Source organism: Heloderma suspectum, chromosome 2 (genome assembly GCF_057233095.1).
Source record: "Heloderma suspectum isolate Gila_16-S chromosome 2, 16-S_ref, whole genome shotgun sequence".
Taxonomy (NCBI): Eukaryota; Metazoa; Chordata; class Lepidosauria; order Squamata; family Helodermatidae; genus Heloderma; species Heloderma suspectum.
The window spans coordinates 363069833-363086344 of NC_139459.1; the positions used below are offsets into that span (position 1 = coordinate 363069833).

The 16512-nt window shown below is 45.5% G+C and overlaps 1 protein-coding gene across 1 annotated transcript in view; it reads left to right on the top strand.

The window, feature by feature from the left end:
* Positions 1-16512, top strand: part of LOC146355706 (uncharacterized) — a 56797-nt gene that overhangs the window by 20307 nt on the left and 19978 nt on the right. The window contains exon 4 of the mRNA XM_084831155.1: positions 1391-2581. Within this exon, the coding sequence (XP_084687281.1) occupies positions 1391-2581 (1191 nt within the window). The remainder of the gene's footprint in view (positions 1-1390; positions 2582-16512) is intronic.

Consider the following 16512-nt stretch of genomic DNA (forward strand, 5'->3'; position numbering starts at 1 on the left):
GTACGATACTAGATCAAATGTAGTTGAGAGCCAGTGTGGTGTAGTGGCTCAAGTGTCGAACCGGGACTCGGGAGACCCAGGTTCTAGTCCCTGCTCGGCCATGAAGCTCACTGAGTAAGTTTGGGCCACTCACTGAATCTCAAGCTAACCTACTTCACAGGGTTTGTTAGGATGATAAAACGGAGCGGAGGAGGATCAGGGACGCCGCCTTGGGCTCCATGGAGAGGAATGCAGGATATAAATGTAAGAAATAAATAACTAAATAATGAAAGAGTGAATTGATTGCCAGCCGGGATGGATCTGGATTTTGGAGGGGGGCCCTCGGATGGTGACAGTGGCTGCGGCTGCACCTGTTTTTCCTTGCTGCCGACTGGGTGATCAGCGGTGGCGGCCAGGAGGAGCCTTGCTGCCACTGTTCTCTACCTGTCCTGCTGTAAGGCGGACAGGTAGAAGGAGCAGCTACAGGTGGCAGTGCAGTGCCGGGGGGAGAGGTGGCTGCTCTTGGTGCTTCTCGTCAGCAGAGGGTCAGGGGCTTGGCAGCAACCTGTAATGTTGACACCCACACTCCCAGCAATCCAACTGCGCCTGCCATGCACCGCAATTTCAAGAAGCCACCGCTGGCTTATTTTGATCCTGCGAACCAGCCCAGTGACTGCAGCCATCTGCTAGAGATGCTGTAGTACTGGGTTTGCTGCATCGAGCAAAGGACTGGATTTGCTAGGGATTGTGCTCCCCTGCCCCTTCTCCAGCACACCACCACAATCTCCATGTGTTGGACCGTTACATCACCTAGGGGCCTATGCACATCGTGCCCAACCTGTGCGGGCCCCAATGGTGCGGCCTGAACATTCTGGCTTTGTAGCGTGCAGATCATGTGATTATGGCTGATGCCGGTTGAGCTGTGTGCATTGGCTCCTCTGCAAACATAACACTCAACCCCTGGATGCTGGAGTGAGGAGGGTGGTAGGTTGGATGTGAGCAGCCCTCGATCCTCTTGTCACATCTCCTTAGTTTGTGTCTCTACTGCAACGTATTGCTCATTTCATGATTCTGTTCTTCCCTTATTATTATTTTTTAAATTTGTAATAAACAATAAACAGGTAAATACATTAGACACCTATAATTTTAACATACTTCATTTGATTATTGGTCCCATATTGAGTGATCCAACGGGGGGGGGGGGGGACATGTTGTCCAGTTCATGTTGTGTCATGCATTCCAAGCTATTTCAGCCTAAAAGGTCTTTCCAGAGTTGACCATGGGAAGCTGGCGGGTGTAGGGAAGCTGTATTCGTATTTGCTGATTCAATAACTGGCTGCCAACTCTCATAACAATCGTCTGATGTTGCTTGACCACTTCAGAACTTGAGCGATTCTGTTCTTTCCATCAGGTGGTGGGCAAGTGGCTGAGAAAAAGAAGAAGCCTCTTGAGCCAGAAGTGTCTAAGCAGATGAAACTTGCTGATGTTTCATTTGACAAAGCCAAATGGGATCTTTCCCAGTTTCCTCAACTTGAAAATGTGCCAAAATGTCAGGAGGAAACAGAGAGAAATGAGGGAAGCCACCCAAGGCAGAGAGGAGGGAAGCGTATTTGGGAGAAGGATGGCAGCAAACTCCTAAACAAAAGCACCTTCCAGGACAGAACGCAGAAGGATAAGGATACTAGGATGAGCTCTGATAGCCCCAAAAGCTTCACCCAAACTTATGACCTTCTTAAGTGCCAGAAAACTCAAAGTGAAAAAAAGCCACACCAACATACAGATGGTAGGGCAAGTTGGAAATCAGTCCCTCAGCAGGAGAGCATCCAAATAGGAGAGGAGCCATATATGGATTGTGGAACGAGCTTGAGTCAGAAAGCACCACTAAGTCACAGAATCCCTGCAGGAGAGAAACCATACAAATGCTCTGAATGTGGACACAGCTTTAGTCAGAGCTCGGATGTTACTGGAGACAGTCTCTATATATGTTCCAACTGTGGAAAAAGCTTTATCTCCAGCTCAGTCCTTGGAAAACAAGAGAGAACACACATGGGAGAGAAACTGCCTAAATGCTCCGAAAGTGAGAAAGGGTCCCTGCAGCCCTCTGATCTTCAAACGGGAGAGAAACCATATACGTGTACAGACTGTGGGAAAAACTTCAGCTTTAGGTCAAGCCTTGTTCGTCATCAGAGACTCCACACTGGAGAGAAACCATATAAATGTTTAGACTGTGGAAAGAATTTCAGTCAGAGTTCAAACCTACTTAATCACCAGAGAATCCACACAGGAGAGAAACCATACAGCTGCTCGGACTGTGGAAAATCCTTCAGTAACAGCTCGAGTCTTACATCGCATGAGAGAACCCACAGAGGAGAGAAACCTTATAAGTGCTCCAGCTGTGGGAAGAACTTCAGTTGCAATTCAGTTCTTAGAATCCATGAAAGAATTCACACAGGCGAGAAGCCATACGAATGCTTAGAGTGTGGGAAAAGCTTCAGCCGGAGAGAATTCCTCATCGGTCATCAGAGGACTCACACAGGGGAGAAACCATATGAGTGCACAGAATGTGGGAAAAGCTTCAGCCAGAGATCGAACCTTATTAATCATCAGAGAAGCCACACAGGAGAGAAACCATTTGAATGCTCAGACTGTGGGAAAAGATTCAGTCATAAAGCATCCCTCCTTAAACATGAGAGAAACCATGTACACGGTTCAAAAATGGGAAAGGATTCTGCCGTACAAGCTACCTTGCATGTGACAGATGTAGAACACACATAGGAGATGAAACCATATCTGTGGGGAAGTGTTTCCCTCAAGTATTCCTGACTAGTGGAAAATCCACGCACAGGAGAGAAATAACAGATTGTGAGAACTGCTTCAGTTTGAGGCCAGCCCCTTGTTCAACCTGAAAGAAGCTATAAGGAAGAGAACCCAGACAACTGTGCGGAGTAGGAGAATGCATCAGTTATAGGCCACACTTCCCCTTATCATTCCGTTTCTGATGTTCAGGTGTGAGTGCCGTTGCTTACGTAGCCAAAATAGCACCACCCAAGCAAAAGAGGGAGGCATCTGCAGACTTGGAAACCCCAAGGTTTGCAGAAGTACAAAAAAACCTTTAGAACAAAATACTAAGGGGGGAAAATTCCCAAACAGCCGGATAGGACTGACTGTGCTCAGTGGCCACTGACTGGTGGGAGAAAAATGGAAAACCAGGTGGGAGGAGAGATGGAATGGAGTGCCCTGGAAGAGGGCATAACTGACTAGAACACTGAAGAGGTGCACTCCACGCTGCAACATTTTGTTGCCGCTCTGACTAGTTTTCTTTGAAATTACTCAGTTGCCTTTCAAATCTTCTGAAGTGCCCAGCATGCCAACTTCAGGCCCAATGTTCACAGTTCCTTCTCCCTCCCTAATCTCTGTACTGGTGGGATTGTTACATGCAATCCACATCACACAGGCCCTTACAGATCTTTGGCCTGAAACTGTTACTAAACTGTTGCTGCTATCACCACAAGAAGTGTCCAGTAGCTAACGTAATGCAGCAGCTACAGCAGCAATTCTGCACCCGTCGAGTGTGGAGAGCCAGGTGTGGAGTGTTTTCTGTAAAGCCCCAGTAGAAGCTTTCCCTCCCCTACCAGCTGCCTCCGCATGTAGTGCTGCTCTTGAGACAATGTGGTGAGTTGGGCTGGCTCAGGGGTGCAGAAACAGAATTGGGTGCCTGGGCCCCGCCAGGCCTTCTGCAGCCCATATGATGTCGATGGGTGTCACCATGGCCACTGACGTCATTGCCATCCCCCACCCATTTAGCCTTTCTCTGTGCTGGGAGGGGCTCAGAGCTCCATGTGCCTCTCAGCATGGGGAAAGGGACTTGGCCAGCGCTGGGAGGAGCAGCTGCAGATCAGAAATAACACTGGGGATTCCTCCAGGGAGGAGCCCAAGGAGACTGTGCAGGCCGCATGTAGAACCTCTGCGGGCTGGAGGTTCCACATCCTTGGCCTGGCCTTTCACGTCTAGCCAAGACCATCCATCAACTTATTTTTTAAGCTTCCTGGCCCTGGCCCTTCCCCAGCCGCTCTGCACACAGGCTTTTCTCAGGCAAAGCAGGCCTTGGCTAGATGTGAACGGGCAAGCTAAACTGTGGTGGGCTCGTGCGGCTGGCAGAAGAGAAGGGGGTTGATATTGGGGCCTTATAGGAGCCACACCACACACAACCTGCCTTCTTTTGTGTCCAGTGTGCAGAATTGTGGACGTAGCGTTTTTATTTAATTATATTTTTATCCTGTTGTTCTTCCAGGGTGGGGTACATGGCTCTCTTTCACAGCCCTCCCATATTATCCCCATAACAACCCTGGGAGGCAGATTAGGCTGAGAAGCAGAGCACCTAGTCCAGGTCACCCCATGAGCTCGATGTGAAAAATGGGTGAGGAAATCCTTGGTTTAAATTTCACTTCTGCCACTGACTCACTATGGGCACAATCCCATGCATGTTTAGACAGAAAAAACATACATAGGATTTTCTGTCTGAACATTCATAGGCTTGTGCCCTAAGTGGCTTTAGTCTCTCATCCGCCCCCCCCCCCCGAAATAATACTGACCTACCTTGCAGGGTTGTAAAGATGATTGAGATAATGTATGTGAAGGTCTTTGAATGCTAAAGCACAGCATGAAAGCAATTCTGAAATGTTTTCTATTTAGAGTGGCTTCAGGGGTAACCTCTTTCTTTCACTTCAGCCCCCTTCCAGTTGATCCTGTATGCAAAGCAAAAGAATCAAGAGTGCAGTGGCCCAATTCTACGTATTAAAGTTATTGAGGGAAACACACAGTAACATGAAGCATTTTGAAACCTAAAACAACTGAGCGCTACACCATTATAGGCTGGGCTCTGACTATGCCACTCAAGTGCAGAGTGTTCAGGGTATAGAATTCAAAATCTAGAGACACTAAGCTTGCATTTAAAAATAAGCAAGTTTCTAGCCCTTGGGGGGTTTGAAATTGTGTAAGTTGGTTATGTTGGGTGAAAGTTCAGGGGAGGCGGATTTTCAGTATTCGGGGGTGGGATTTCAGTAGCTATTTGCCTCTCCCCTGAACTAGTAGAAGTGGAATAAATCATGCAGAATAGCAATGGTTTGCAAGCTTTAATTGGGTTCAGTCCATAATAAATCAAATAAAACTTTAGTTAGTTTATGACTAGGAGCCAGTGTTAATTGGTTAAGGGCAAATTTTAATCAGTAGGCTGCTAGTTAAAGACACACATTCAATTTTCTAGGAAGCAATTTCGATTCTGCTGCATTACTGTAACAGGGAACAGAAAAGAAAATATTAAAATGAAAAAAGTAACATTAATGAACGTTAGCTTTGGTTTATTAAGTTGTACATTTCTTTGCATTTCAAAAAGACAAATATTTTTGAGCTTTCATATAAAATGTGTGTTTATTACCAAATGTCATCAGCTAAAATGATCAACTACACATCCTCTTAAGTGGCTGACAGCTCTAAAATTAACAAAGATATGCGGCTTAAATTCTGTCCATATTTTATAGAGAAAGGAAAAAAGGAGGGAAGCCACCACTGGAAGAAACGAAAAGAGCCACAAGATCTCAAAGGTGCAGAAGAATAAAGATGTAATAGCCCAACACTTTTGAACATTTCTTCCTCAGTAGCATTTAGATGCACAACACCAAATGGTTGATTTGGTCACAAATTTGTATTTTGCAGTTTCATTGTTTTTAAGTTTGTATTGCATGTTTAAAACTTGCACTTTAGGAAGGAAAGTTTCCTCTCACATCTTTTGGTCACATTCCAGCAAGACCATAAAGAGACTCCAGAGCAGAGCAACGCAATTAGGGGGCAGTTTGATTCTCACCTTCCTCAAACTGGTCATCCAGTAAAAGTAGATGCTAGCTAGTTTCTCCCAGTGAAATCTTTTTACTCAGGTTCTCAGCGTTCCAGAAAGAACACGCCCAAAGTTAATTCAAGCAAGGACTGGTTCTACTGGTTCAATTTATAGCTCATGCTATTCCAAAAGCTTAGAGTAAGTAGCAATTTGTCAAAACCATAAAGACCACTACAGTAATTTAAACCATCCTCAACCCCCCATACACGTACATTCCAACCCACATTTGCTATATTATAAATTTATTTATTTGAAATATTTCTTGGCCACCTTTTTGGGCAGGAGCCCTTCCAAGGCAACATACAACAAGAAAGCAGGTGTGAGCAGACTGCATGGTTTTAGATGTTTTGGACTACAACTCCCATAATCCCTGACTACTGGCCATGCTGGCTGGGGTATAAAGAATTGTAGTCCAAGACATCGGGAGTGCTCCAGGTTGCCTATCCCTGTTCTAATCAGTGCCTAGATGAAAGACAGCCTGGGAATGTGTCTTGGTTCGAGTTCCATTGGGGAAGAATGGTGGGATCTAAAACAAATACATCTATTGTCTCTTATAATCTATGTTTGCTTTAAATTGGAAGCTCAATTTTGCTGAAGAGAATTATCTTTTGGGGTTATCCTGGCAATAGGGGGTGAAATCACTTGGAGGAAGTGGGACATTTCTTGGAAAACCACTAGACTTTGTGAGAAGCAAAGGAAGATGTGTTGGACCAAAAGAAAAATATCCAAAATCCACAGTTGGGCAATAATATTTTGTTAGAACTAACCAAAATGTCACAAATCATCAAGTGACTGTTCAAGTTGTCTAGAACTCTTCCAATAGGCTGGATGTCGAATATTAATTGTAGTTGAAAGGCGGGATATAAATGTAATGCATACATACACACATACATGTTTTATTTATTTATTTATTAAATTTCTTAATTGCCCATCTGGCTGGTCACCTGGACGGTACAATTTAAAACAGTGAAATTATACATTAAAACATTATTTAAAAATACCCTAATCCACCCCAAATGCCTGCCTGAATAACCAAGTTTTCAGTGCGCGGTCGAAGCTCATTAAAGAGGGGGCACAGCAGAGTTCCCTAGGGAGGGACTTCCACAGAGTAGTGGGCCACCACAGAGAAGGCCCTCTCCCTCGTCCTCACTGGCCTAGCTGTCCTGGCTGATGGGCCAGAGAGAAGGCCATCCGAGGCTGATCTTGTTAAGCGGCCTGTCTGGTGTTGCTGGAGGCTCTCCTTGAGATAGGCTGGGCTGGAACCGTATGGGGTCTTAACGGTCAAAATCAACACCTTGAATTTGGCCCAGAAAACAACTGGTAGCCAGTGCAACTCCTTCAGCACCGGAGTGATGTGATCACGCCAGTGGCTGCCTTTACATGTTGAGCAAAGCAAAGTGTGAGGAGAGGAAAAACATTGGCTTGATGTTAAGCCATAACGTCTGCCTTTAGTCACCATCTTAAGATGGGGGGTAAGAGGTAGAGATGTAAAATTTCTGGAAACTTTGAAGCCACAGGGAAAAATGTTTTTTTCCAGGGGCTTTCAAGACAAAATGGGCATTTGGGGGAAACTTGAAAAATAAGCAATACTTATTTTTTTTAGCACTTCTTACAGATCTAAAGTCCCTTTGTTCCTTTAGGACAGCCTTCCTCAACCTTGTGCCCTCCAGATATTTTGGGCCCAGGTCCTATCAGCCTCAGGATGGGCAATGGTCAGGAATGCTGGCCACTGTAGTTCCAAAACATCCGTAGGGCACCAGGTTGAGGAAGGCTGCTTTAGGAACATAGAGTAGCCTTTATGTTCCTAAAGTTATATTATGTACACCTTGGTTGGCTCATAAAATTATCATTGTATTTGAAAACTTTAAAAAGTGAACTCAGCAAATTTGTAATTATTGTCTGCATAAACTATACTTTCAATATTTAATATATGATAATGATTAATCTTACGAGCAAACCAAGTTATACGTATTTTAGGTTCCTAGCTTATGTCTGACCAGAGGGAACTTCAGCAAATAGTCCCTGAAACATCTGAATCATCCTAGAAGCCAGAAGTAGGAAGAACTGGAGGCAGAGGAAGATAAGTCCAGAAACACAAGACTCTGTAGAAGGAAATCCAGACTGTCAAGAACGTACATTTTTTCCATATTATGATATGATGACTCTGTTCACGTGTTGGGAAACTGAGCATGACTTGGAGCATACCAAAATGTTTATTAGTAATAGATATATTGGATCAATCATTTTAATAACAAAAGGAAGAAATAACTATGCTGAGAATCTTACAGAGAGGATTAAAAAACATTTTCCCCCATGGCTTCATTATTTCCAGACATTTTACATCTCTAGTCTTTCTATAAAGTCTTACTACATAGTTTTTAGAAATCATGTCTTAAATTCAAAAAGAAAATATTTCATAATTCAAAGCTGTTTGATTTTTCGGGGGGGGGGAACGGTCCTTGGGAAAAAAAATAGGGCAAAACTGTCCCCCCGCCCCCCAGTTTTTCTGGGTTTTTTTTTTTTTCAGGCCTTCACATCTCTAGTAAGAGGAGATGGCAGACCTGGGCTACAATTTACCCGGGGGGAAAGCTGTATTGGAAACAATGAGATTTACTTCTTAATAGATGTGTTCAATTACAGTGTTAATTGGATTAAGTCAGGCACAGAACGTGTGGCCCTCCAGATGTTGGGCTGCAATTCCCATCAGCACTAGCCAGCATAGCCAATAAAGAGGGAAGATGGGAGTTGCAGTCATACAACATCTGGAGGATCATGCATTCCCCAAACTAAATTCTAGGGGTTATGCAGGTTTCAAGTTGCACCTTGGACTGCTGGGCAAAGAAGGACATATCCCCTGTTTTGGAAGATATGAAATCCAGCAGTTAGCCAGACCTGTCTCCAGCCGAGGGGGCAGGGGAGGCTCCTTGTTAGCTGGAGACCAGAAGTAAAGAGAAGCTGGAGATTTCCAGAAGGTGGGGCACTAGCAAGGGGTAGGTGTGGTAGGGCACCTGCGAAGAGACCAGACTCCAGCAAGGGCCCACTGGCACCAGGCCCCTGGACTTCCTCCTCCTCCTCACCATTGCAACCTGCTTGTTCACCTGCCTCTCACTCTGGCACAGACGGTGGTGGTGGTGAGAAGGAGGAGTGGTACTTGCTCACTGGCTCTTTGCCTATGAAGGTAGCAAGCGAGAGCTATGATGAGGAAGAGGAGCAGTAGTGAACCGCCCAGAGCGGTTATTCGGCTATTGGGCGGTATAGAACTTTAATTAATTAATAGCTAGCAAGCAGCTCATGAAAAGGTTGACTCACTGAGGGAGGGGGCCCACTGAAGGTGTCTTTGCCAAGGGCCCTCCAAAAGCTGGAGCCAGCACTAGGTAGAAAGAACTGTTGAGCTTGATCCTGTCTGCCTGACCCTGTCTGCCTCCTCCCACTACACACACACTATCTTTTCCTAAGACAACCACATTCCTTCCACATTCAGAGCCAGGGGTGCAGGGAACTCTCTTAACCCACGCTGAAATGTGGCCAGTGTGATAAGCGGTGATGCTATACGGCCCCCCGTAAGGGTGACGACCAGGCCCTTTCTACATTTCTGTTAGAGGCAGAAGGGGTTACCTGGATAGAGCTTGCCTCCTAGAGAAGGGGAGAGAGATGTGGCCAGAGGTGCAGAGAGGTATCTGGTCTCTCTCTTTCCTCTCTTCCTCCTCCACCCATTGTGAGAAGGTGCCTTTCAGATTTCACAGGTTTAGAGAAATTTGGGGAGGTGCCGGTTCCCCAGGGCCCAGGGTGCAACACAGAGGATGCAAGGGGGAAGCTGGTAAGTCAACAGTAGGAGAGGAGTCCTAGATCCAGAAGAGGCAGGAGGAACTGTGTCCGGGTCAGGGTTGCAAACAGAAGCCCTCCTCAAAGGCTCATTTCCAGATCCCGGGGGGAGTCTGGATCCTACTAATGGAGCCTTCCCCAAGCGGGCACCCAGCAGATGTTTTGGACTACAATTCCCAGCATTCCTGACCATGGGCCATGGTGGCTGGAGCAGATAGGAGTTGAAGTCAAAATATCTGGAGGGCACTAGCTTGGGGAAGGCTGTTTTAATGTATTTCTCCCAGGATCGTGAAGAAGCAGAGCAAGGCAATACCTTTTAACAGCAGAAGAAAAGAGAAACAGAAGACTGTGGGAATTAAGGTTACTGTTTTATTGTTCAGCACTGGTTCTTTTATTTTATTATATTATGTTAACTGCATTGCTAATTTTATTAGAAAACAGTATACAGATATGTGTTATTAATATTAATATCTTGTATATATAATTCAAACTCGAGAGTTAGTTGGTCATCCCTTTTTGACTGCCTTCCTGTTGACCGATTCTCATTAAACACACTTCATTGGAAAGCTCTTGACACGCGGATTCCACAAATAACAACGCTTTTCACTATAATTCAAAGTAGGGAGTTTATTTATGTCCATAAATCTTCTTTTAAAAAAATTGACTACCTTCAATAACAATGTACTATACAATTTTATTTTTAATATCAAAAAAGTAAAGTATAATTAAGCAAACATAATTAATTGCAAGTTGGAGCAAAATTAAATATGAACACACACAAAAAGTATCTGTACACCTTTATAAACACAGGTGCAGGCCAAAGTACAATGCTATGCCATTAACATACGGCCTGTAAACAAATCATGAAGGGATTAAGAGACACCTGCATGTTGAATGTTTCATTAAACACAGTTAAGTGAAACCTTTTGTTAGATTTGATTTTTCTCTGCGAACTGTGTTTGTGGGGAACCAAATATCTTGTTAATATTAATAATGTGGGGAACAAATTATGTCAATATAGAAAGAATTGAATTTGGCCATTTACTAGTGCTGTTTCCCGCCTCCCAGCTGAGCAGAGCAGAGCAGAGCAAGCTGCTCCAGCTGGTCCAGGGACTACAGAAGCAGGCAAGCTCCCAGAGAGCGAGCGAACAGAGCGAGCAAACAGGGGGAGCAAACAGGAGTTGGCCAGGGGAGTTACAGGGGTTGAAGAGACAAAGGAGACAAAGGAGACAGAGGCTAAGAGGTAAGTGGGCTGCAGGAAGCCCAGGGGGCTGCCCTTTATCCTTCTGATTGGCTGTGAGCTCACCAGGTGCTTCTGAGAGCTCCAACTGAATTGGAGGGGTGTGGCCTGAGTACTCCCAGCAGCTGACTGGGCGGGAAGCTTTAGTCTGTTTCCCGCCTCCCAGCTGAGCAGAGCAGAGCAGAGGAAGCTGCTCCAGCTGGTCCAGGGACTACAGAAGCAGGCAAGCTCCCAGAGAGCGAGCGAACAGGGGGAGCAAACAGGGCGAGCAAACAGGAGTTGGCCAGGGGAGTTCGGCAGGGGAGGTCAAGGAGGAGGCCCCTAACATTTTTTATTTTTTTAACTAACTTTTTTCCATTTATTTGTCTTGTAACACACACTTTCACACCAGTGGGACTCTGCTTTTAACCTCTACTGAAAAGAGCAGCAGGCACAGGCTAGTCTAGAACAATCACAAAGCTAGACACAAAAAGGGAAAAGAGGCTATGGAAGGACAAGACTCTCCAGTGGTGGTGACCTGCAAGGTGCGTGCAATGTTTGTTTTCTTGCCTGAGAACAACATGGCCTACACCTGCAACAACTGCAAGTTGATCACACTGCTGGAAGAAAAAGTAAGTGGACTGGAGCGGCGACTGTCGACCCTCCGGGGAATAAGAGAACACGAAGAGTTCTTGGACAGAATGGGGGAACTACAGCAGCAAAGGGAAAACCAGAAGCTTGAAGAGCAACAGCAAGATGAGGCAGTGGGAAATGCTGAGGTGAAGAAAAATGGAGTAGAGGATACTCCTTGGAAAAGGGTGACAGGAGAAGAAGAACTAGACGCCACTCTGCACCAGTAGAAGCAGTGGAGCTGTGGAACCGATTCCAGGTACTTGCGGATGAGACTGGAGGACAGCCTGCAGAGGAAGAATCACAGGGGAACCTGCATGAGAGTGAGCAAGAGGCTGAAGGTCAGTCAAACAGAGGCGATGAAACCCAGGCCTACAAGAACAAGAAGAGAAGAGTGGTAGTAGTGGGAGACTCCTTGCTGCGTGGGATTGAGACCCAAGTATGTCGCAAAGACCCGTGGACTCGCCAGGTATGTTGTCTCCCGGGAGGACAGATTAGAGACGTGACTGAAAGGTTGCCTGCACTCATAAAGCCCACTGACAGGTATCCCTTTCTTCTCATCCATGTGGGAACAAATGATACCGCCAAGCGGAGCTACGAAGAGATCACGTCAGACTTTGAAGCTTTGGGAAGGAAACTCAAGAACTTTGCGGCCCAGATAGTTTTCTCATCCATCCTTCCAGTAGTTAGAAGAGGGATAGAAAGGGAACGAAAAATACTCCGGGTGAATGACTGGCTACGAAGGTGGTGCCGACGAGAGAGATTTGGATTCTGGGACCACGGGCTATACTTCCTGGAAGATGGGCTGTTGGCTAGGGACGGGTTGCACCTCACAAAGGATGGGAAGAATGTGTTTGGCCACAGCATGAAGAACTTCATCAGGAGGGCTTTAAACTGAATCCTACGGGGAAGGGAGATGTAATGTTAGGGGTAGCAACGGAGAGAACAGCTCTGATAGCGCCCAATAATAGTCTTCAGCCACATGTAGGAAGAAAGCCAGACTATGAAGCACATGGTCTTCGATGTCTATATACTAATGCCCAGAGTATGGGAAACAAACAGAACAAACTTGAACTCTTAATACAAGAGGGAAATTATGACCTGATAGGTATAACTGAGACTTGGTGGGATGACTCTCATGACTAGAATACAGCAATTGAAGGATACAACTTGTTCAAAAAGAACAGGAGGAACAGAAAGGGAGGTGGGGTTGCACTGTATGTGAAAAATACATATCTCTGCACAGAAATACAGGAGGGTGAGCTTGGTAGCCCCATCGAGAGCATCTGGGTTGAAATAAATGGAGCAAAGAATAAAAGGAACCTGGTGGTCGGAGTCTACTACCGGCCACCCAATCAAGGAGAAGACGAGGATGAAACTTTTGAAAAGCAAATAGCCAATGTTTTAAGGAAGCATGATGTAGTAGTAATGGGGGGCTTCAATTTCCCCGATATTTTTTGGGAGACAAATTCTGCAAAACATGGCCCCTCCAGGAAATTCCTGATTTGTGTGGCAGATAACTTCCTCCTACAGAAAGTAGAGGAAGGAACTAGAGGATCGGCTATCCTTGACTTGATCCTAACCAACAGAGATGACTTAGTGGATCAAGTAGCAGTTACAGGAACTCTGGGGGAAAACGACCATGTTGTACTTGAGTTCTTGGTTCTAAGGGAAGCAAAAGCTGAGTGTAGTCAAACGCGTACCCTGGATTTGAAGAAAGCTGATTTTAATAAACTCAGAACAATGATCAGTAAGTTCCCATGGCAAGCGACGCTAACGAGAAAAGGAGTCCAAGATGGGTGGGAGCTTTTAAAAAAGGAAATTCTCAAGGCACAATCACAAGCAATTCCAACAAGAAGAAAAGGTGGAAGACAACAGAAGAAGCCAATGTGGCTTCACAAAAAGCTTCGGGATGACCTGAAAACAAAAAAGGACACATATAGGAAGTGGAAAGAAGGCCAAGTAACAAAGGAAGAGTACAGGCAGGTAGCACAGAATTGCAGGGATGGTGTCAGGAAGGCTAAAGCTGAGAATGAGCTGAGGCTAGCAAGGGATGCTAAAAACAACAAAAAGGCTTTCTTCAGCTACGTGCATAGTAAAAGGCAGAGGAAAGAAATGGTGGTTCAGCTATTAAATAAGGATGTCAAAACGATAACAGATGACAAAGAAAAGGCAGAGGTGCTCAATTCCTACTTTGGCTCAGTCTTCTCCCAAAAGAGGGTCTATGACCCCCCTGGCAAAGGCGAAGTACAGGCTGAAGGGGCAGGATTGCAGCTTGAGATCAATAGGCATATGGTGAAGGAACACCTAATTCCTTTGAATGAGTTCAAATCTCCAGGGCCAGAAGAACTGCATCCTAGAGTAATAAAGGAACTGGCAGAAGAACTCTCAGAACCGCTGTCTATTCTCTTTGAGAAATCATGGAGGACGGGGGAAGTGCCAGATGACTGGAGGAGGGCTAACGTTGTCCCTATCTTCAAAAAGGGTAAAAAGGAGGAACCTGGGAACTACCAGTCAGTCTGACATCAATCCCTGGGAAAATTCTGGAGCAGATCATAAAGCAATCCATCTGGAAGCACCTTGACAACAATGCCGTGATTACTCGAAGCCAACATGGATTTGTCAAAAACAAGTCCTGCCAGACAAATCTGATCTCATTTTTTGATCAAGTAACCTCCCTTGTAGACCGTGGGAATGCTGTAGACATCATATACCTCGACTTCAGCAAAGCTTTCGACAAAGTGCCCCATGATATCCTGATGAGCAAACTAGCTCGAAGTGGGCTAGATGAAACAACGATCCAATGGATCCACAGTTGGCTACAGAATCGGACTCAAAGAGTGCTTATCAATGGGACCTTCTCAAACTGGGGAGAGGTAACGAGTGGGGTACCGCAGGGCTCAGTTCTGGGCCCAGTGCTCTTCCACATTTTTATGAATGACTTGAAGGAGGAGGTGCAGGGAATGCTGATCACATTTGCAGATGACACAAAATTGGGTGGGATAGCTAATACTTTGGAAGACAGAAACAAAATTCAAAGTGATCTGGATAGACTGGAGCGCTGGGCAGAAAACAACAGAATGACATTTAATAGGGATAAATGCCAAGTTCTGCACCTAGGAAAAAGAAACCAAATGCACAGTTACAAGATGGGGGATATGTGGCTCAACCACACTACAAGCGAGAAGGATCTTGGAATGGTTGTTGATCACAAGCTGAATATGAGCCAACAATGTGATGTGGCTGCAAAAAAGGCAAATGCTATTTTGGGCTGCATTCATAGAAGCATAGCTTCCAAATCCCAGGAAGTACTAGTTCCCCTCTACTCAGCACTGGTAAGGCCTCATCTGGAGTACTGTGTCCAGTTCTGGGCACCACACTTTAAGAAGGATGCAGACAAACTGGAGGGGGTTCAGAGGAGGGCAACAAAGATGATCAGGGGACTGGAAACAAAGCCCTATCAAGAGACACTGAAAGAACTGGGCATGTTTAGCCTTGAGAAGAGAAGACTGAGGGGAGATATGATAGCGCTCTTCAAGTACTTGAAAGGTTGTCACAGAGAAGAAGGCCAGGATCTCTTCTCCATCATCCCAGAGTGCAGGACACGGAATAATGGGCTCGAGTTACAGGAAGCCAGATTCCGGCTGAACATCAGGAAAAACTTCCTGACTGTAAGAGCAGTACGACAATGGAACCAATTACCTGGGGAGGTGGTGGGCTCTCCCACAATGGAGGCCTTCAAGACGAGGCTGGACAGCCATTTGTCAGGGATGCTCTGACTTGGATTCCTGCACTGAGCAGGGGGTTGGACTCGATGGCCTTGAAGGCCCCTTCCAACCCTACTACTATTCTATGATTCTATGAAAGAGATCATTGGTACAAAACATCCCAGTTTTGGAGTGCCACTCTTTCCACACACACACCCCAGGCCCCCACCCCAGAGACAAATTACACAGGTGCAGATTTTTCAGATGATTGGGAAAAGGAAACCTGTTTAATTTCTCTCTACTGTGGCAACCATTAAAGACCCAGGGGACTTGACTGTGAAAAAGAAGGTGGCGACCTTAGTTTTGATAGCAAGTTTGGCGATTATTATTTTTTTAGCATGTAACATTAGGGTTCACAAAAGCTATTAACTTCATGCTTAATATATATAGGGCTATGACATTTAGTCATGGATCACTGCCTTGTTGTGGTGAAGGGGCTTGCGTAACTCAGTGAAGCCATAAGCTATGCCGTGCAGGGCCACCCAAGACGGACAGGTCATTGCAGAGAGTTCTGACAAAATGTGGTCCACTGGAGAAGGAAATGGCAACCCACTCCAGTATTCTTGCCAAGAAAACCCCATGGAACGTATCACAAGGCTAAAAGAGATGACGCCGGAAGATGAGCCCCTCAGGTCGGAAGGTGTCCAATATGCTACTGGGGAAGAGCAGAGGGTATTTCCAAGTAGCGCCAGAAAGAGTGAAGCGGCTGGGCCAAACCCGAAAGGACACTCAGCTGTGGATGTGTCTGGTGGTGAAAAGAAAATCCGATGCTGTAAAGAACAATATTGTTTAGGAACCTGGAATGTCAGATCAATGAATCAAGGTAAGCTGGAGGTGGTCAGACATGAGATGGCAAGATTGAACATCGACATCTTGGGAATCAGCAAACTAAAATGGACAGGCATGGGCGAATTTAATTCAGGTGACCATCATATCTACTATTGTGGGCAAGAATCTCTTAGAAGAAATGGAGTAGCACTCATAGTCAACAAAAGGGTGGGAAAAGCAGTACTGGGGTACAATCTTAAAAATGATAGAATGATCTCAGTACGAATCCAAGGCAAACCATTCAACATCACAGTAATTCAAGTCTATGCCCCAACCACTGAGGCCGAAGAAGCTGAGGTTGATCGGTTCTATGAAGACCTACAACACCTTCTAGAACTAACACCAAAAAAAGATGTCCTCTTCATCATAGGGGATTG